General features: G+C 51.0%; 9 protein-coding genes across 9 annotated transcripts; 4 read left to right on the forward strand and 5 right to left on the reverse strand.

Annotated features, from left to right (window-relative positions):
- Nucleotides 1–195: 195 nt before the first annotated feature.
- On the forward strand, nt 196–1,064 carry N7473_005507 (SNAP receptor PEP12; the record flags this gene model as incomplete). Its single annotated transcript, XM_057151447.1, has 2 exons — nt 196–492; nt 549–1,064. 2 exons carry the CDS (start codon nt 196–198, stop codon nt 1,062–1,064), a joined length of 813 nt encoding a protein of 270 aa, XP_057009252.1.
- Nucleotides 1,065–1,432: 368 nt separating this feature from the next.
- On the reverse strand, nt 1,433–2,311 carry N7473_005508 (cytochrome c1 heme lyase CYT2; the record flags this gene model as incomplete). The annotated part of the gene is made up of 1 exon (XM_057151448.1): nt 1,433–2,311. One exon carries the CDS (start codon nt 2,309–2,311, stop codon nt 1,433–1,435), a length of 879 nt encoding a protein of 292 aa, XP_057009253.1.
- A 158-nt stretch (nt 2,312–2,469) lies between these two features.
- Nucleotides 2,470–4,175, forward strand: mvd1 (diphosphomevalonate decarboxylase MVD1). Its single transcript, XM_057151449.1, has 2 exons — nt 2,470–2,603; nt 2,678–4,175. The coding sequence occupies exons 1-2, from the start codon at nt 2,533–2,535 to the stop codon at nt 3,819–3,821; spliced, it is 1,215 nt and encodes a 404-aa protein (XP_057009254.1). The 5' UTR covers nt 2,470–2,532; the 3' UTR covers nt 3,822–4,175.
- A 433-nt stretch (nt 4,176–4,608) lies between these two features.
- Nucleotides 4,609–5,264, reverse strand: N7473_005510 (anthrone oxygenase family protein; the record flags this gene model as incomplete). Its single annotated transcript, XM_057151450.1, has 2 exons — nt 4,609–5,060; nt 5,195–5,264. 2 exons carry the CDS (start codon nt 5,262–5,264, stop codon nt 4,609–4,611), a joined length of 522 nt encoding a protein of 173 aa, XP_057009255.1.
- Nucleotides 5,265–5,817: 553 nt separating this feature from the next.
- Nucleotides 5,818–6,830, forward strand: N7473_005511 (cytochrome b5 reductase family protein; the record flags this gene model as incomplete). Its single annotated transcript, XM_057151451.1, has 3 exons — nt 5,818–6,085; nt 6,149–6,226; nt 6,283–6,830. The coding sequence occupies 3 exons, from the start codon at nt 5,818–5,820 to the stop codon at nt 6,828–6,830; spliced, it is 894 nt and encodes a 297-aa protein (XP_057009256.1).
- A 336-nt stretch (nt 6,831–7,166) lies between these two features.
- N7473_005512 (S53 family peptidase) lies at nt 7,167–9,515 on the reverse strand (the record flags this gene model as incomplete). The annotated part of the gene is made up of 7 exons (XM_057151452.1): nt 7,167–7,382; nt 7,454–8,085; nt 8,143–8,233; nt 8,285–8,402; nt 8,462–8,932; nt 8,987–9,250; nt 9,304–9,515. 7 exons carry the CDS (start codon nt 9,513–9,515, stop codon nt 7,167–7,169), a joined length of 2,004 nt encoding a protein of 667 aa, XP_057009257.1.
- Nucleotides 9,516–10,673: 1,158 nt separating this feature from the next.
- Nucleotides 10,674–14,989, reverse strand: N7473_005513 (Elongator subunit IKI3; the record flags this gene model as incomplete). The annotated part of the gene is made up of 7 exons (XM_057151453.1): nt 10,674–11,686; nt 11,744–12,023; nt 12,078–12,211; nt 12,266–12,534; nt 12,591–12,933; nt 12,992–13,145; nt 13,199–14,989. 7 exons carry the CDS (start codon nt 14,987–14,989, stop codon nt 10,674–10,676), a joined length of 3,984 nt encoding a protein of 1,327 aa, XP_057009258.1.
- A 459-nt stretch (nt 14,990–15,448) lies between these two features.
- On the reverse strand, nt 15,449–15,931 carry N7473_005514 (cytochrome c oxidase VIIc family protein; the record flags this gene model as incomplete). The annotated part of the gene is made up of 4 exons (XM_057151454.1): nt 15,449–15,474; nt 15,535–15,567; nt 15,630–15,804; nt 15,869–15,931. The coding sequence occupies 4 exons, from the start codon at nt 15,929–15,931 to the stop codon at nt 15,449–15,451; spliced, it is 297 nt and encodes a 98-aa protein (XP_057009259.1).
- Nucleotides 15,932–16,133: 202 nt separating this feature from the next.
- On the forward strand, nt 16,134–19,523 carry N7473_005515 (ATP-dependent RNA helicase MTR4; the record flags this gene model as incomplete). Its single annotated transcript, XM_057151455.1, has 3 exons — nt 16,134–18,632; nt 18,701–19,266; nt 19,343–19,523. 3 exons carry the CDS (start codon nt 16,134–16,136, stop codon nt 19,521–19,523), a joined length of 3,246 nt encoding a protein of 1,081 aa, XP_057009260.1.
- Nucleotides 19,524–19,780: the final 257 nt, after the last annotated feature.

A 19,780-nucleotide genomic window follows, 5' to 3' on the forward strand; every position in this document is an offset into this window, starting at 1 on the left:
GATTCACTGTGGCTGGGTTCGGTGTTATCTGTGGCAGTTGTAACTAGTCCATTTTGGCTTTAGTGCGGTAGATACGTCATGTGAGGAGTTGTCCTGCAGTCCCAGGGAAGGCAGCACTTTACACAGCGCATCTCCGATAACTCTGTGCCTGTTTCGTGGTTGACATTCATTCTTTGACTATACCACACCCCCACCATGTCTTTCGACCGCCTCAACTCGCTGGAGGCCCAGCCCACCGATATGCGCCGGTCCGATGACCCGCAATATCGCGACGATCCTGGCTTCGACCATCTCGCCGAATCGCTCTCCGATCAGTTGTTCACATTGACCTCCAACATCTCTCGCTTGTCTAATCAAATCGCTCTTCTCGGCACGAAACGGGACACTGAACGTGTGCGCGAACGAGTCCACAATCTATTGGAGGAGACCCGGGCGGGGTTCAAGGATGTAGGCGACGGGCTTAAGAAGATCCAGCAATGGGAGGACGTCAATGTATGTTTCAGTCGGACTATCTACTTCCCAATATCTTGACTAATTGTCTTGATCAGCCGTCCCAAAAATGGACTCAGCAGAAGCTGTCATCTGAGTTCAAGGCCAGTCTGGATGAATTCCAGACGGTGCAACGCCGCGCCCTTGAGAAGCAACGCGCATCGGCCGTCGCAGCCCGGACCGCCATTGAGGAGGGTGACCATCCATCTGGCGAGGCGGGAGTTCAACTACAACAGCAGCTAGAGGAGCAGTCCCGTATGGCCAACCAGAGCGAGGTAGATTTCCAGGAATCTCTTATCATTGAGCGCGAGAACGAGATCCGGAACATTGAGCAGAGTGTTGGCGAGTTGAATGAGCTGTTCCGTGATGTTGCTCATATTGTTCATGAGCAGGGAGGTCAGCTCGACATCATCAGTGAGAACGTCCAGAACGTTTCCCAAGACACACGGGGCGCCAACACCGAGCTCCGCAGTGCCAGTCGATACCAGAAGAATGCACGCAACAAGGCATGCTGCTTGCTTATCATTCTGGCAGTTATCATGACCATCATCGTTCTTGCTGTTGTTCTCGGTTAGAGTTTTGTTGTCTTTGCGATCTGAGCTTGCCTTGCTATTTTGAGTTGATCATGGCGGTTTTCCTTCCCTTTGTTATGTCTGCGCACGATATCCCTCATGCATTCTATGTGCCACGGCCTTGGCCGGGCTACCCATTTTGATTACTTTTATGCTCTACTAGTTTGGTTCTGGCGTATAAGGAATGGAGAACATCGATTTGTGTTTAGTTCCACTCGTTCCAATGCAATGCGATATCGTACATAAGGGTTGGTTATACATAAATTATACAGTTGATGCTTCCCGGCTCCTGGTCTATGCTGACCATGGTCACGCTCCATCTTTGACTAGCAATATCATGAAGCGCATCCAACGGCCCTGACCAGGAGTGCTCAGAGGCCAACGAAGCTGTTGAATCTCATCTTCCAGCCCTCGTAGGTATTCAACTTAGGTCGCACATCCAGATAAAAGCTGAGTTTGCCAGGGGCAGCATTCCCCGTCAAACCAGACGGATTTCCATTGCCGACATTTGTCTTCCCTTGGTAGAAGTCGATCACATATTCGACACGTTCACCGCCACAGCGCTCGACAACCCAATCATGGCGATCGAATGGACGCTGGTAGCCGAGCCAACCGTTGATTCGGGCACGTGGGCTCAGGAATTGGGGATCAACTCCAAGTCCACGGAATGAATATAGCTTGGGTCCTCCGCACTTCTTGCTGCCCGGGTCTGTGGAAGGAGCCTTCTTCTCCCAATCGAGAATCTGTTGCCATGCGCGCTCGTTGACCGCGTTGTGAATGGGAATAATGGAAGCGACAGACGTTGCGAGTTCAGAAGCGGAAGACGTTGACTCTGGGGTATTGCCCTTGCGCATCAGAGCTTCGAAGAATTGCTTCTCGGAGGGATAGATCCAGTTGCCGGAGGCCTCGTCATGGCCAGTCTCGGCTTCGGCATTGGACGGACAACCATGCGATGCGGCATATGGGGAGGATTCGTAAGGTGTTGGAGCACCCTTGTTTCCTTCTGGACAAGTAGCTGCTGCAGCTGGGCTGCCTGCCCGGGGTATGCTGCTGACTTCTCGATCTGTGGATAATGGTCGTTGTAGTTTTGTAGAGGTTTGTTCTTGTTCTTGCGCCGGCGCGGAGGACGGGGGATGTGGTGCTTTGCCGCCATTTTGTTGCAACCAGACTTCACGGGTCTTGTGGTCGACTGGGCATGTCGCCGCAGGGAGCTCTGCGGAAGCAGAAGGAGTACTCGCGCCGGCGCCCATGAGGAATTTCGAGTGTTTGAGTGAAATCTGAGGATGCTTGGTAATAGCGAGATTGAAGATCGGCGGACTGAAAGTACGATGCGGACCGATAATTTTGCCTTCACCGCCTGGCCCACAATATAAACGCCTCCTGCCCAACGAGGAAGTCCACCCCCTATTGATTCCATTGTTGTCAAAGGAGTTGTTGAAATATTCTGCTTTATATCTCATCCGAGTACAATATGGCGACTCCATCTAGCCAGCCCGTTTACCGGGCCACCACTACCGCCCCCGTCAACATTGCGGTCATCAAGTAAGTGCTTCATTGTTACCCCTCAACAGCTCACCAACATTGGGCCATTGCATACTAACTGCTCGTCAATTCAGATACTGGGGCAAGCGTGATACCACTCTCAACCTCCCAACCAACTCATCTCTCTCCGTTACCCTTTCTCAGCGTTCCCTGCGCACCCTGACCACCGCCTCTGCCTCTGCCATCTACCCCGCCGAGGATACCCTGAACTTGAACGGCAAGCCGCAAGAGATTCAGTCTTCCAAGCGCACTCTTGCTTGTCTCTCGAACCTGCGTGCCTTGCGCAAGTCTCTTGAAGATGCCGATGCCTCGCTGCCCAAGCTCTCCGCCCTCCCTCTCCGAATTGTCTCCGAGAACAACTTCCCCACTGCCGCCGGTCTGGCCAGTTCCGCTGCTGGTTTTGCTGCTCTGGTCCGCGCCGTTGCCAACCTTTACCAGCTGCCTCAGTCTCCTCGTGAGCTGAGCCGTATTGCTCGCCAGGGTTCAGGCTCTGCTTGCCGATCTCTGATGGGTGGCTACGTCGCCTGGCGCACCGGTGAGCAGGCTGACGGCAGCGACAGCTTGGCCGAGGAGGTGGCCCCCGCCTCCCATTGGCCGGAGATGCGTGCTCTGATCCTGGTGGTCAGCGCCGAGAAGAAGGACGTTCCTAGCACCGAGGGTATGCAGACCACCGTGGCTACTTCGGACCTCTTCGCTACACGAGCCCAGAACGTTGTCCCCGAGCGCATGGATGCCATTGAGGTCGCTATCCGTGACCGTGACTTCCCCAAGTTTGCTGAGATCACCATGCGTGACTCGAACACCTTCCACGCCACCTGCCTGGACTCGTGGCCTCCTATTTTCTACATGAACGATGTCTCGCGTGCTGCCGTCCGCCTTGTGCACGATATCAACCGCGCTGTTGGCCGTACTGTGGCCGCCTACACCTTTGATGCGGGCCCCAACGCTGTCATTTACTACGAGGAGAAGGATTCAGAACTTGTTGCTGGTACGGTCAAGGCTATCCTCGGCGCCAGTGCCAGCGGCTGGGAGGGTCCCTTCTACGAGGGCCTGGCTAACCTTACCGCCCCTGGTGTCTCTCTTGACAACATTGACTCGCGTGTTCTGGATGTTCTCAAGGGTGGTGTGAGCCGTGTTATCCTGACCGGTGTTGGTGAGGGTCCCGTCACTGTTGAGGATCACCTGGTCACCGAGACTGGTGAGATCGTCTCCAACTAGGAATTGTTTGGATGAAAAGTTAATGATACAGCCATCTTGCTCAGATGACTTGGAAGATACCCCGATTCCCTTTTGCAAAGGGCTAATTGAATCCTGTCGTCGCAAGAGATGATGCAAATCTTTTTCATTGTATCTTTGTTGTTGCTCAAGACTTCCTAGAACATAATCCCCAGTATGAGAAGTCAAATATATATGGTGACTAGCGCCTTGATTTGCATAATCATTTGCACAGATACAACTTCCCGTCCCTTGTCTAAATTAGAAATCTTTGATCCCTTGAAGTTCCCTCTTCCTGCGGATATAGGTTTGTCACTTGAACGGTCCGGTCTGTCTCGCGTTCATGACAATCATCACCCATTGAACTTCTAACCTCGAATAGAAGGAATATATAAAAATGATCTCTATGGACTGACTAGAGACATAATCACGTATTGAATGCTAATTTCCTTTCTGTTTAAGGCTAGCTTGGCTGGCATTGATCGCCTTCGGTTGAAATATATCTTCAACACCCCACCTCAACATTTGGGGTTTCTGTCCACTGCCTGTACCTACGTGGCAATGTGTACGCGAAACAGAATTGGAAACTTGTACTTCAGAAATATCAATGTGGGATTGACACATGATTAGATAGATAGGAGGAAGAGAGGAAATTTGTAAATTAATTATTTGGAATGGAGACATCATGTTAAGTAGCAAAACCTGAATCAACCTAGGACACACCCGCCCATAGAAACAAAGATGGAAGTCTTTTGATACCCACGGAACACTAGAAGCTCCATATTAGGTATTATACAAACGAGGCCAATAGCCCAACCACTGCTCCAGCAAGAGGTAGATATCCCCGAACCGTATTGAGAGTAGTCCACTTCTCAATCAACCCCGAAGTCTCCGTATCAGAGATCTCAGGAGCGGAGCCAGCCTTTTCCAATAGTGCATTATTGGTACTACTCATCGCAAGCATGGTATAAGGTACAATCCCGATCGTTAAAATAGCAGCCGCCGAGAATAGTCCAGATCGACTATATGCTGTGTGTTTGAACAAGGGAGCCCCGGATCGGACCGACCAGGCCAGATAGAAGAACGAGGCTGCTACAGCCGCGGCAATGGGTGGATTCTGGGTCTTTCCATTCTCAAACATATTTCGCCATTGCTTGGCGAGGGTGGCTGGAGAGAGGTTGTCCTCGCGACGGGATCGGAGTAGTGAAGGGGTGGCGTTCATGCTGAGGGCGGCAATGTTTCCTTTTGGTAGGTGATTGTCAGTTTATGGACAGGCATGGGGATAATATGACTTGGCTGCATCTATTATGCATATGTGTATGCAGCCTACGTCTGTGAACGAGTGTGAATTGAGGAGAAGAAAAGCAAGTACATACCAGACAGCCAAGCGGCGCCGGAGATGCCAATAGCTTGCGCCAGTCGGAAGCCGAAGGGATAGGAGGCCATGATTTCGTTGAAAATGGCTGTAATTCAATAGAAGAAAATTTATGAATCAGGTAAATGAGAGATTTAGACTATTATGTTGTGTTTTATATGCGAAAGATGTCCACATTCCTGGAACCTTTTCGGAGCCGGAGGATGCCACGGGTTTTAGGTGGGCAGATCTTTAAACTTAGAGAAATCGGACGTAGCTAGATCCACTAGATGATTAATTGGTATTTAACTGTTGAATAAATTTATTAAGTGGATAAGTACGTAGTGAATTTGTTCTTTAGTTGGGCAGGGATGTAGTAGCCTTGCACTCTCTAAGCTCCACTGGGAGGCGGTCGGTCTTTGGCGGACTTTGGCGGGCTTTGGGGCCGCCGAACAGCCCCCGGATTCGGCAATGGAAAGTACAGTTTTATTTAGTAAATGTCTTCAAGGATGCAGGATCAGACAATACTCAAATATAAAAGCACGTTTAGAATCGAAGCCCTGTTTACTTTCTATTAATTCACTCTTACTCCTATATTTATCATCTTCGCCCTGTGGTATATAATACGCCTTCAAAGCACAAAATATGGCCTCGCGCTTATCCTGGCAATCCCTCCGGGCCCGTCCAGCCCTATTTTCTACTATCGCAGTCGCAGGAATCGGAGCTTATTACGGCACTAGGTCTTTTCTGTTGCCGACGGGACACGCAGAGTCTCCGGAATCCCCCAAGGTCTTCGGTGGCTTCGGTTTCACAACATTACGCCTACAAGATGTCAAGGTAGTGAACCATAACACTAAACGCCTGGTGTTCGACTTTCCCGACGAACACGCAACAAGTGGATTGACATTGACCTGTATGTTGCCGAGTATTCAATTGGAATGGTTAGCTATCCTTTACTGATATCCATAATTTCCAGCGGCATTGCTCACATACTCCTGGCCCAAGGGACAATGGTTCCCCGTGTTGCGTCCCTATACACCCATCAGCGATCTAAGTATGAATTCCAAGTCCCTTCATGAAGGTCCTATTTACTGACGAGAATCTATATAGACCAAACTGGCTCAGTCGAGTTAATGGTCAAGCACTATCCAAATGGAAAAGCCAGCACCCACCTACACTCCCTAGAACCTGGTGACATGCTCACCTTCGCTGCCACCCTCAAGGGATTCCCCTGGACACCCAACAAATACTCCCAAGTCTACCTAATCGCAGGTGGTGCCGGTATCACGCCAATCTACCAGCTCATCCAGGGCATTCTCAACAACCCAAATGACCAGACCAAGATCAATCTCGTCTTTGGGGTCAACACCGAACAGGATTTATTACTCCATGACGAGCTGGAGCAGTATAAGAAGCGGTTTCCGAGCCGGTTCAATTACATCTACACCGTGAGCCATCCCAAGGAGGAAGGGTCGTCTTGGCGGAAGGGTTATGTGACCGAGGAGCTTCTCCGAGATGTGATGCGAGGTAGGGATAAGGATACCCATGTCTTTTTGTGTGGGCCTCCAGGGATGGAGGATGCTTTGGTGGGATCGAGGAAGAGTCCCGGGGTTCTGGGTCGTTTGGGATTCTCCAAGGACCAGATTTACAAGTTTTAGTAGAGTGTTCACGATTTATGTACAATACTAGACATGTAAATGCGCTTTTCATCTAAAGGACATCCTCGCTCAGCATAAAAAGACCATTTAGAAACTTATTGCGCATTAGGTTTATCTATAGCGTAACTATCCAAACACGGGACCTAGCGGAGCTACTTTTCAACCTCACAGGATATCTGTTGCTATTCAATATCGCAAATCTGCTAGTCTTTACACTTAGGACAGAAATGTCGTATTCGTTTTGTACATGACTATGGACAAGAATAACGCATGGCGAGCTACAAGAATTCTTGTCACTCCCATTCACCGGTCAACCCAATCAATTTCCTTTAAGTCTTAGGGCAAAGACATGAACAACTTCTTCATCTTGGGGTAGTTGGGTGTTCCCAAACCAGTAGCCGGGTCCCATCCTGAAATAGCAGCAAAACCATTAGTATCACACCCCGCATTGGTACCGTTGGTGATATCGTTCAGCACCTCGGGGTGGGCATAGAGCACGGGGTTCACGAAACCAACAGTGCCCTTGCCAGCTGCGAGACGCTCCTCATTGATCTTAATAGCTTCGCGTTAGTATAGCTCGATGAAATAAGAACAGAATTAAAATCATGGGTACGTGTACATACCAAGTTAAGAACTGACGCAAACAGCGGCGATGCCAGACTCGATCCATAGTAGTGGTAGTCAAACCCATGAGTGTACGCGCGAAATCTCGCACCATTGGCGGCAACATCGGGGTATGCACGGCCAATACGGTTATACAATCCCTTGGTCGTGTTGACATTCACCTCGAACTCCGAGTAGTACGGGTAGGCCAGGTCAGCTTTCTTGAAGTACTTCTCCACAGCGTGCTTCTGGTACGCCGGCTGGGGGAAGTAATTCGAGAATCCACCCGCAGTGCTAAAGTTAGCCGCGGTACCGCCGAGATCAACATGCATGACGCTCTCCGGATCTTTGACGGTCTGGTCTGGGTAGATCATGGTGCCGCCGACGGAGGTTACGTATGGGCAGTTCGATGGGTACTGGGGGTTGAAGATCTTCTGGTCTGGGCCGAGACAGCCGTTGGCAGAGCCGTCTCCTGGGAAGGAAGCTACACCGTAGTCACCAGAGGCGAAGAGAATTGAGTGGCCCTGCAGACCGAGCTTCATGAATTCGTTGCATTGGCGCTTGGTGTAGCTGATAGGGAGGTCGGCTTCAGCTTGGCCGTAGGAGGCGCTTATGACGTTGGTGGGCTTGTAGACGCCGCATTGGAGCTTGCCTGATATCTTGTCAAAATTGTCTTCTTGTTAAGCTGAGGAGCTTGCTCGGAGCCAACCTTTGTAGCCACCTTCACGGGTATCAGGATAGACGGGGTCGATGTTGGGGTCGTTGCCAGTCTCTCCGTAGGCGCTGTATGTGCAATAAGACTGGAAAAATCAGCATTTGCAATTTCCTATCGTTATGTTGATCAAACTTACCCCATCCAGAGCGTCAAGGAAGGTATTGAAAAGATTGGTGGTCGCAACCTCCTCCGGCTCATAGAGCTGGTCATCAACCTGGTAGAGAGTGACGGATTGTGGGTAGATCAGGGAGTACCTGTTCATGGTGTTAGTTGTTTGGTAGTAGCCACAAGTGAATAAGCGCTCTTGACTCACGCCAAATCAATGTCAATATCGGACTCGCCGCCGTTAAGCGAGCTGGAAGCGGGCACAGAGAAGTTGGCTCCATCGATCAAAGCCGGGATCGGATATGTACCTTGCGGCACCCACGGGGCGTATTCCTTATAAAAGAGATCTAGATCCGACTTGGCAAAGTAATCACCCTGCTCATAGAGACCGAGCGAGTTGCCCTTGTTTGATTTGGTAGCGTCGGGGATGTCGTACAGGGCTTTGATGCAAGTGGGAGTCATGTTGTAACCGCAGAGCTGAAGATCTGAAGAGAGGGACTTCGCCTTGGCAGAGATCGAGACATCATTCAGAATGGAAGATACGGCCTCGACATTGGGCTTGACCTTGGTAAGATGAGAAGCTCGCTTTGCCTTCTTCAGCTTCTTGAGAACAGGGGTGAGCTTGACTCCTGGGGTGACATAGTCGATGTGACCTCGAAGATGCTCCGGGATGTGATACCTGTATTATGGGTTAGAGTGCCAATCCTAGATCATAGCAGCGAAGGAAGCTTACTTGTCGCATCCAATCTTGGTACTAGCACTGCTCATGTGGTTGTGCTCGTAGAACTCCGTCATAAAGAGACCTTCTGCTTCGTGAGCATAGGCATCAAATGCCAGCCAGCCCTTGTTATCCGAGTGAACCACACGGGACCGGTCAATACCAGCCGCGTGAAGCCATTCGCGTACAGCATCTACGGCTTCTGCCGACGGGGCAAACATATCATGAACCTCCTCGGCAGTCCAATACGTGCCATATTTGGCAGAGCTAGGGTGTGAGCTGTCAATGTGTTAGCACAAGGCAATTACTCGATCATCAAGCACATCACTTACACATCCATCAAATACTCATAACCATTTTCCAGGTTATTCTGGGTCAATCCAATACGAACCGGTAGGACAGCATCCCCCTCTACTCGATCTCCCTTCACCCAATCAAGGCCATGCCGTTCACGCTTCTCATGCAAAACATGTTTAATAGGCGCCGGCACAGCCTCGGAGAGAGCCGCAATGGCCAAAGCAAAATAGACCTGACGCATCAACATCGCGATACTCCAGCAGAAAGCGATCTACCCACAATCAATCACACCCTCCACGAGCAGGGGCATCGCCCCTTGAAATACAACGGCCGCGGGAGCAACGGCACCCCATCGGCAGTGTGTCTTGGTCGATAAACAAGATTCTCCACTTTGTAAAAAGGCGGGCAAGACAGCTAATTTCGTGAAGGGCGTGCTGATTGGCCATGACGCGGGACGGCCTCTGCAGGTTGAGGTACGATGAGACACATCGAGCATATCGACAGAGTTGCACCACCGCGTGGCGTGTGGCTTGAAGACAAGCTAAGCATCGCCAGCGGGGCGCACTTCGGCAGTCGCTCCACTAGGAATGGTCTGAGCGGACCTGGATCAGGATTGAGGATGTGATGCTCCCGCTATGCATTCTGTGTGTCCACCATTAACCCATGATTAAAATCTCACGGTGTACCGGTGTTATGTCCGACGTGGCGTATTACCCCCTCTCTCGCCGGATAATCGTGTGACGGGAAGAAATAACACCTAAGCGACATAGCTTGACCTTTCCGATAGTTGGAGTAACGTGTTATCGGTGGGGAAGGCTTGCGCTACTTGGCACTAAGCACGGAAGGCCGGCGTAGTGCAGGGCGGAGGTCCGACGGCTTCAATTCCCGCGAGACGCTCAGTTCGATTGAGTCGGTTCTTTGGCTTGTTCAAAGTCTTTGGTTGCATTGCAATTTGGCCCTAGTCTTTCTGCTTTCTGTTTGCCGATGGCATTGGCGGAGATAATGGGGTAAACAATGCGATTTGTGAGATGATAGGCTGATGATTGGTCACCAGAGGGCTTAATCTTATTGATCCTGGTTAGCGTTGTTCTTTAGTGCAAAGTTTGGGTTTGGGGTTGATGAACAAGAAAGGAAACATGCGATCACTATGCTGCTTTGCATGCTTTTCTAGCTGGGCTCTAAAGAGATACAGCTGCCGGAGGTTACGAAAAGGGAAGGTCCTATCGGGTAAACAGATCAAGTATCGTTTGTTCTAAAAGAGGCCTAGATCTTAGCTAAGAGTTATAGCTCCTAGCTACTGTAGTGGAGGAGGAACGAGGTCACGAAAACTTGAATTGAAATTTTTAGATGCCAAATCCTCATTTATAAGACATAACGACGTGCAATTGCCTCTCCACTTCATCGCTTACACCAGAAGAGAGGACTTGATCATGGCCTTGACAACAGGCGGCTCCTTCAAACGTCCAGCTCCGCCGAGAGTGATTCCAATGCTTTCTGCAAGAACCGCGGAGCCTCCAGTCGGCCGTGGCAGACTAGCCTCTTCATAGCCAGCATCCTCGTTGTCATCATGCTTAGGTGCCGTAGCCTGCGCAATCTCGAACACATCGTCACGGCAGTCCGTACACATTGTCACCACATCTGCCAGCGCCTTCTCAACTGCAGCGGCGCGCTCGCGCATGCCCCGGCGCAGAAGGGCGTCAACGAGAGCCTCGGCCTCCGCCATAGTCGAGTTGACACGCTCAATAAGTCGCCGGATACTGTTGACGAGGTACTCTTCCTCGTAAACTGTACCCTTCTTGCCCTTGGCACGCTTGCGCTCCTCGCGACGGCGAGTGCGGGACGTCACCCGGGATGAAGATGTCTTGCCCGTATACCGGGTGAACATGGTGCGACCGGCCAAAGTTGTTGCCTCGGTCGGTGCAAGAGACACGTTGTCAGGAATGTCAACGCCGCCCTCGCCGCCGGTGGGATCGCCTCCGAAGAAGGCAAGAGGGTCGGCGGCGCGGAGCTGCCGGAGTTCACGGACTCGTGGCACCTGCGCATTCAACTGGGACTTGCAGTCGGCCAAGAGATCGGTCATGGAGCCCATAGCCTCGGCTAGGCCAGAGTCAACGATCTCTTCCACAAGATCCTTCTTGCCATGTAGGGTCAGGAGGCGCGCAGCATCGGCAAATTTAGAGCCACGGCACAGAAGCTGAGCTGCAGTTACGATGTCGTGCAGATGCTCAGCATAGATGGTTGCGGCTGATACGTAGTCCCGAGCCTCGTCAACGAGAGTCGTGGCAAGCTCGTTGATAAAGGCCATTAGTTCTTCCTCGGGCAGAGAAGTCATCATGGCACAATACAGCGACTCGCGCCACATGTGGGCAAGATTGTAGCACTTGTATGCCTCGTCATAGATCCCAAGAGATTCATAAGCTGGGGTATAGTTAGCCAATCGCTTCGTTGACCCATGGAGAACCAGTCCGTGCTTACCAATTGCGGCATCCTTATGCTTCGAGTCATTCTGAAGGTAGTCTGCGTATATCTGCGTGATCTCTCTCAGCTGCTCAGGCTGATACTTGTAAATTTCAAGTGCCTCCTTATACAAAGCATGTCGCCTAACATAAGCCCGAATTTCCTCGTGAGCTCCCAAGGTAAACAGGTGTTTCAGAGCCTTGTCGAACCGAGCAAGATGGTTGTCGATCTCGAAATGACGCCGGATTTCAGGCAGTTGTTGCAACTTCCGGAGGAATGGAAGATATTCCCTAGGATCCTACAAGTTGTTAGCCCCAAGGACTCTCTATTCAATGCTTGTTGGATAACTTACCATCTGCGCTTGCTGGGCAACCAAAAGAGTAAGCTCAAGATCGTACAACCCCAGAGCATGCGAGTAAAGTCGGTTTGCGTCAGTCAAGAAGCACATATGCTCAATTGCATCTTGTGCTTGCTCCGAATTTTGTGCTATCAATAATGTTAGCTGTCAAAGCCTCTAATTGCTTTATTGCACAGACTTACTTCTGAGGTTAGCGACAAGCTTCAAGCCGGCCTCAAGGTCAGGTGGATCCTTGCAGACATGTGCAGTGACAAGATTTTGCAAGTTGGTGTCGATGCGGGTTTGAAGAACCGCCAGGAACGCATCACAAATTGCATTCACCTTGCTGGTTTTGCCGGCAAGCTGAGGCAGGGACGGTACGGTGGGACCGTCCGGTTGGGCAACAACGGCAGACTCGTACTTGGAGATCTTGAGAGTATCTTTATACAGTGTTTGCGAAACATCCTCCTCCCTAGTACCAAGTTAGCACTCGTTCGCTAGGTCACAGGGACGTGAGGCAAAGCTTACTTCAAACGAGAAAGGAAGTCGTCGATGAACTCAATCTTCTTGATTTGTTCAACGAACAACTGTACGCTTTCCATAAACTGCTGAGGAGCATAGTCGTGAAGAATGTTCATGTCCACCATTTGGCTACGGCACGCGAGGAAAGCAGCCCGGTAGTTCTTCCGGTCGATGAATGTGCGAATACCAGCTAACACCAAGGCACGTGGGAAGATGGTCTCGATGTTTCCGCGGGGTGCCTGTAGCACAACGGCAAAGATGGATGGGATGACAGACACCAGCTTTGATCCGCGCTCAATACTTCTGCATCTCTCGTCGGTCTCAGGTGTATCCTCGGGGACTTCCATGTCTATGAAGTTCCCATTAGCATGATGGCAAATAACTTTCTCCGTGAATATTATACATACCGTCCACACGATTCAGATGCACGAATTTCAACAAATGTTGAGACGTGGTGAACAACAGGTGGGATGGAGTCACCAAGAAAGATGTGCAGTTCTTTGCAAGGACTCGCTTGTTTGCGTACAAAGCGCCAGTCCGCGTCAGGGTTATGAGAATGCGCTAGGCAGGTTAGTCTTTCATGTCAAAATAATTGGGCAGCGAATTGGATTTACCTCATCGCCGGAGATCGACACGGCACGGGCCCAGTGAGTTTCAACAGTAGGGCTCTCGCTCCAAAGGGTAGCTTCCACTTCATCCCCGGCCACGAAGTCAATAGTGGAGTAGCTAGCAGGGAGGCCAGGCTGCTGAGCATTTGAGAACCAAAGAGTAGAATGGCCTACTCCAGCAAAGATAGAGTACAGTTCCTCAAAATCTTGCGCTTGGTGAACCACTCGAGTCTCTCGGGTCTCTAGTGTCGTGCGCTCAATGTGGCTGATACCGGGAGCATTATCCTTGAGAAGGTAGACCTCTGTTTCGTTCAGGAATACAATCTGCCTGGGCCGGCTGTAGGGTGAATCTGGAAGAGGATAGCTCGACTCCAGAATCGGCACTGGAACTGGACGACTCTTCAAAGACCACAAGAATATGGAAAAGCTCTTTTCCATCAGGACTGCCATCCGGGTACCAGATTTGCTGAATGCAACATCAATGACATTCGAGTCCAGCTGCAGCTCGTTATGCGCCATTGGGGGCGGCACACCAGCCAAACGAAGTGGAGTGAGCTTCAAGGTCTTTCCATCAATAACCGCAACAGCACCGACATCATCTGGGATCGCAGTGGAGCCGTGATGAATGTCAAATACATAGTCGAGATCGAGGACAGAGTCAGAAGACCCAGCAACCAAACGCAACGCCTTTTCCTGGTGCCACTCAAAAGAGAACGGCAGGGAGCATGCAGGATCAACAACTATAGGGATCTCCTGCTTCAGGTAATAGTGATAATTGCCTGTCGTCCAGAGCTGAACTCGGTCTTTGAACCGCACAGCAAGTACTGTAGAATCGACATTCCATGACAGCTGAATCTGTGATGCCCAAGATTGGCGTTCCTCCTCGGTCAGACGAAGTGTGAATTGCCCGTGACGCAAACCATTCCTCTCAAAGAAGACAACGTCGATACGGTCATCCAATCGTTGGATTCCCGCAATGAGATTGCCGGAGGGACGCCAGCTCAGGGCCCCCTCCAGTCCATCCACAGGTTCGCTCACACTGTCAAGAGTACCTTCACGGGAGTACACACGAATGACACGGCGAATGCCTTCATCAACGGTGTTCACTGCCACATAGGCACCGTCACCTCTCCAGCTAATTGTCGTCCTGGAGTCGTCATTGCTGCTCAGCTTACCTTCGTCGACCTTCTCAGGGACAGTTGGGTCTCGCATAGCCTTGGCTCTCTTGCCTTGGAACTGAGTCTCCCTCTTGCCCCATCCAACAGAAACATGCTGAGAGGCTTGCAAATCAGCCTCGGAGAAGGTAATCTCAGCGACATTCTCGAACTCGCGAGTCATGTAGAGGAAAGTCCGAGCTCTGGTGGTGATAGCTAGGAGCTCTTCATCCGGTGACCACGCAGCAGCTGTGATTCCAACATCGACAGAGCCAAGAATCTCGATCTTATCCTCTCCCGGGAGGGGCTCTTCGCGGACGATGATAATATCACCGCCCTCCAAAACCAGGCATGCGCTCAGGTTGTCTGCAAAGTAGTGCAGAGAAAGCACTCGATCGCATGTAAGATCAGGCAACGGGCTCGGGGCATCCCAGGATGCGATGCATTCGAGCGCATCGCGGCTCAGAGGCTCCGCGGCATTCACTTTGGGGCGCTTCCTCCGTAACTCGATGATCGGGTTGTGCTCTGCCGGACCAAAGGTGCACACAATTGAGTCAGATGATGTATCCCAAGCAGTTGCAGTCAAAGGAAGATCTCCCTCAATCTGCGTCTCCTGGAGACGCACGCTCTTCAGGTTACGCATCTTGCACAGCGGGTATCGCTTTTTTTTTCGTCTATCGCTTCCTCAATTCTACCCCGCCATAAGACGGTGTGATGGAGGACAGCTTGAAGCAAGGGTAAAAAAAAATCCCCGCAATATCAGGAACCGAAGCTCGACAACTAGAAGAGCTCAGCGTCGCTGGTCAGTTTTATGCGATGTGGTTGTGGTTCGGAGAGCAGACTACTTTTGTATCAACGACCCAAAGATTTTTGATTTTCCACAGCCGCTCAGCCAATGACTTCATCCACATTTCAACGTCTTCAGGAGCTACGCTTCACCACCTCTACACGGCTACAATTGGAGTATTTTCGGGCAAAATCAAAATTCAACGTTGTCCTCTAACTTTGTACATGGTATTTCAGCAGCTGTAATCCGCGATTCAAGATTTCCACCACGCAGTCTGCCGCCCTGCCCACACGTAGGAAATACGTATAAAGCAGCTTATTTGGTCTTGTAGGTTTGCCAGACTAGAAGACATATCTCGTTAAAACTCCGGTCGTATGATAGAAGAGCAATTGAAAGCTTACCGGCAATAGCGAAGGGGGCACCGAATCCAGTAACTAGAATAGGTCTTCAGTCAGTCTTGATGTCTCTCCAACCCGGCATTTTGCGGATCACCAACCCATGAAAGCCCAGTAGCGCCAGAAGAAGTGCTTGGTCCGAGGGTTGAAGGGGATGTTGGAGCGAGGGCCCTCGGCGTAGTGGTAGGGGCTGCCGAGCTGGGCGCGAGTGGTGGAGAAACCACGACGGGCAGCGACGGTGGCCAGTCGGGCGCGGACAGCGGAGGAGGCGTACATCTTGAATGACGAGATTAGTTTCCTGGAAGGCTTTCAGAGTCAATTGCAACACGACAGCACCTACCTTGAGGTACAGAGTGGAGGGAGTGGACGATCGGGAATGGACGGACTGAGCCAGAACGAACATCGCAAGGTGCGGAATGGGACGATCAAGATCACGTGAGAAAGAGTATATCACATGACATTGAAATGGCCGGCGGCAGGCGCATTTTATGGCCAGACCGCCTTCTTAATTAGGCACTTTCAATTTTCTGCGTAAGAAAAAGTCCAGACTTCTCTTCGTTGCCCACTCAACGTCTGTGGTTCGTCGTCAAGTTGGACTTTCGGAGATGGACGAGCTCTTCGACGTCTTTGAGGATCAGCCTCAGGCCGTTACGCCTTCGGGCGGTGCGCCTAGGCGCTCCAAGAAGGATAAGAAAGACAAGAGCAAGAAGCGTGCCGCCAACGGTGATGCGAAGAATGACGCTATTGTACCAGGTGACATGGAGGACGTGACACCTTCAGTCGCACCCGTTGTTGAGAAAACCACTATAGAGTCCGAGGCACCCGCTGCCGAAAACGGGCAACCCGAGACTAAACGCCTTCGACTCGACGAAGCTCCCCAACCCGTTGTCGCCGATTCCTTCGAAACCGAACAAGAGCAGGAGATTGCCGGAGCTGCTGGCCTGCAAGGCGGCCAAGATGCGACCTCTATCAAGGTGTCTCACCAAGTGCGCCACCAAGTTGCGATCCCGCCGGACTACCCTTACGTGCCTCTTTCCGAACACAAGCAACCGGAGGAACTGGCGAAGACATACTCCTTCAAACTCGATCCTTTCCAGCAGCTTGCGGTCAATGCGATTCAAAGAGAGGAAAGTGTCCTGGTTTCAGCGCATACTAGTGCCGGAAAGACTGTGGTTGCCGAATACGCTATTGCGCAAAGTCTGAAGAGGAACCAGCGAGTCATCTACACAAGTCCTATCAAGGCTCTGAGCAACCAAAAGTATCGTGAATTTGCGGCTGAATTTGGCGACGTTGGCCTCATGACTGGTGATGTGACCATCAACCCCACAGCTACCTGTCTCGTCATGACTACGGAAATTCTTCGGTCGATGCTGTATCGCGGTTCAGAGATCATGCGTGAAGTCGGATGGGTCGTTTTCGACGAGATTCATTACATGCGCGACATCAACCGTGGTGTCGTTTGGGAGGAGACAATCATCCTTCTGCCCGACAAGGTTCATTACGTTTTCCTGTCGGCCACTATCCCCAACGCCATGCAATTTGCCGAATGGGTCGTGAAGATGCACAATCAACCCTGTCACGTTGTCTACACTAACTACCGTCCGACTCCTCTGCAACACTACTTCCATCCTGCTGGTGCGGAAGGAATCCATTTGGTTGTGGATGAGAACGGTGTGTTCCGAGAGGAGAACTTCCAGAAAGCTATGGGCTCCATCGCAGACAAGAAGGGAGACGATCCGGCGAACGCCTTGGCCAAGCGCAGAGGCAAGGGCAAGGATAAGTCACTCAACAAGGGTGGCGAGAAAGGTCCGTCTGATATCTTCAAGATCGTGAAAATGATCATCATGAAGCGGCTCAACCCGGTCATCGTCTTCAGTTTCAGCAAGAGAGAGTGCGAAAGTGGTGCTCTTCAGTTGAAGAACTTGGCATTCAACGATGATTCTGAGAAGGAGATGGTTCAAAAGGTCTTCGACAGTGCCATGGAGATGTTGTCTCCCGAAGACCGGAATCTGCCCCAGATTATCAATCTCCTGCCCCTCCTCCGACGAGGTGTGGGTGTTCATCACTCTGGTCTTCTTCCTATTCTCAAGGAGACTATCGAGATTCTCTTCCAAGAAGGTCTCATCAAGGTCCTCTTTGCTACTGAGACATTCTCCATCGGCCTGAACATGCCTGCCAAGACTGTTGTATTCACCAGTGTTCGCAAATTCGATGGCACCAGCCAGCGCTGGGTTACTCCATCCGAGTTCATTCAGATGTCTGGACGAGCTGGTCGAAGAGGTCTTGATGATCGTGGTATTGTCATCATGATGGTTGGTGAAGAAATGGATCCTGCAGTTGCCAAGGAGATTGTTCGTGGTGAGCAAGACCGGTTGAACTCCGCCTTCCACCTTGGATACAATATGATTCTCAACCTTATGAGAGTGGAGGGTATTTCCCCAGAGTTTATGCTTGAGAGGTGTTTCAAACAGTTCCAGAACACAGGCAACATCAATACTTTGGAAAACTCACTTCGTGAATTGGAGGGGAAGAAGGCAAACATGGTCATCCCCGACGAAGGAACCATCCGGGAATATTACGATTTGCGCACGCAGTTGGATACCTTCTCTGATGATGTCCGTGCCGTGATGACCCATCCGAACCATTGCCGACCCTTCCTGGTTGCCGGCCGTCTGCTCCAGATCATGCACCAAGGCCAAGATTTCGGATGGGGTGCCGTAGTCAAGCTCTCACAGCGCAAGCCTGCAAGGGACTCCAAGGAAGAAATTGAGCCACATAAGGCTTGGGTTGTTGACGTCCTTTTGAAGCTTGCCAATGGACCAACTGTTGGCACCAAGTCCTTCCAAGACTTTCCATCGGGTATTCAACCGGCTAAACAGGGAGAACCGTCCCGGTTCGCAATCGTGCCGGTTGTTTTGAGTTGCATCCATGCCTTCGGACATGTTTGCATCTTCCTTCCGAAGGACATCAAATCTGATAATGCCCGAATCGGAGTGGGGAAGTCTTTGGATGAAGTCAAACGGCGATTCCCAGATGGTGTACCGCTCCTCGACCCCGTCAACGACATGAAGATCACGGATGATTCCTTCAAGAAATTGCTACGGGTAAGTTTTCATGCCTACGTCTGCGTTTCTTAGCTTTTTTGGAATGTTTGAGTCCTAACACAATATAGAAAATCGAGGTCCTAGAGGCTCGCCTGCTGGGCAACCCATTGCACCACTCGCCGCGACTACCAGAGCTATACGATCAATACGTCGCAAAGATTAACTTGGGCAACGAGATCAAGTCGGCCAAGAAGCAGATTAGCGATGCCATGTCGATTTTGCAACTTGACGAACTGAAGTGCCGCAAGCGTGTGCTTCGCCGCTTTGGTTTCATCAACGAGGCGGAAGTGGTGCAGCTCAAGGCTCGCGTCGCCTGTGAGATTAGTACCGGTGATGAACTGATGCTGTCTGAGTTGCTTTTCAACGGTTTCTTCAACAATCTCACTCCCGAACAGGTGGCTGCTGCCGTCAGTGTCTTCGTGTTTGAGGAGAAGGTCAAGGAGGCCGCGCCTTTGAGCAAGGATGAGCTTGCGAAGCCCCTCAAGGAGATCCAGGCACAAGCACGGATCATCGCCAAGGTCTCGCAGGAGTCCAAAATGGCAGTTAATGAGGATGAGTACGTTCAGAGCTTCCACTGGGAGCTGATGGAGGTGGTCTATGAGTGGGCACATGGAAAGTCCTTTGCCGATATCTGGTACGTACTCGTCACGCCGTGACCCTTTGATTTTTTTTTTTTTTTCAAGCCGAATTTCAAACTAACTTTCTTGCAGCGGTATGACGGATGTCTATGAGGGCAGCTTGATCCGTGTCTTCCGCCGGCTGGAGGAGTGTCTGCGTCAGATGGCGCAGGCTGCCAAGGTGATGGGTAGCGAGGACCTGGAGAGTAAGTTCGAGGAGGCGTTGACCAAGGTCCGCCGTGACATTGTGGCTGCTCAGTCGCTTTATCTGTAAATACGATATCCATGGGCGTTTCTTGTTCGGAAGTCAAAAAAGATTACCAGCATTTCATGATCATAATTTTTTCATTCATTTTGCCTCCGGAGTATAGACTAGACTCGACCAGGCCAAAGCTGCATTGTTCGCCTGACCACGAGGCTTGAGCGGCGTCTGACTGGTAAGACTACTGTAGCAGAGAACAACATTTGGGCCTTCAATAGTGTAGAAAAAATAGTCTATCGGAAGGAATCCTCATGAAGTAATCAATTTTA

Source organism: Penicillium subrubescens, assembly GCF_028828155.1.
Source record: "Penicillium subrubescens strain IBT 31985 chromosome Unknown utg000004l_segment0_segment0, whole genome shotgun sequence".
Lineage (NCBI taxonomy): Eukaryota > Fungi > Ascomycota > Eurotiomycetes > Eurotiales > Aspergillaceae > Penicillium > Penicillium subrubescens.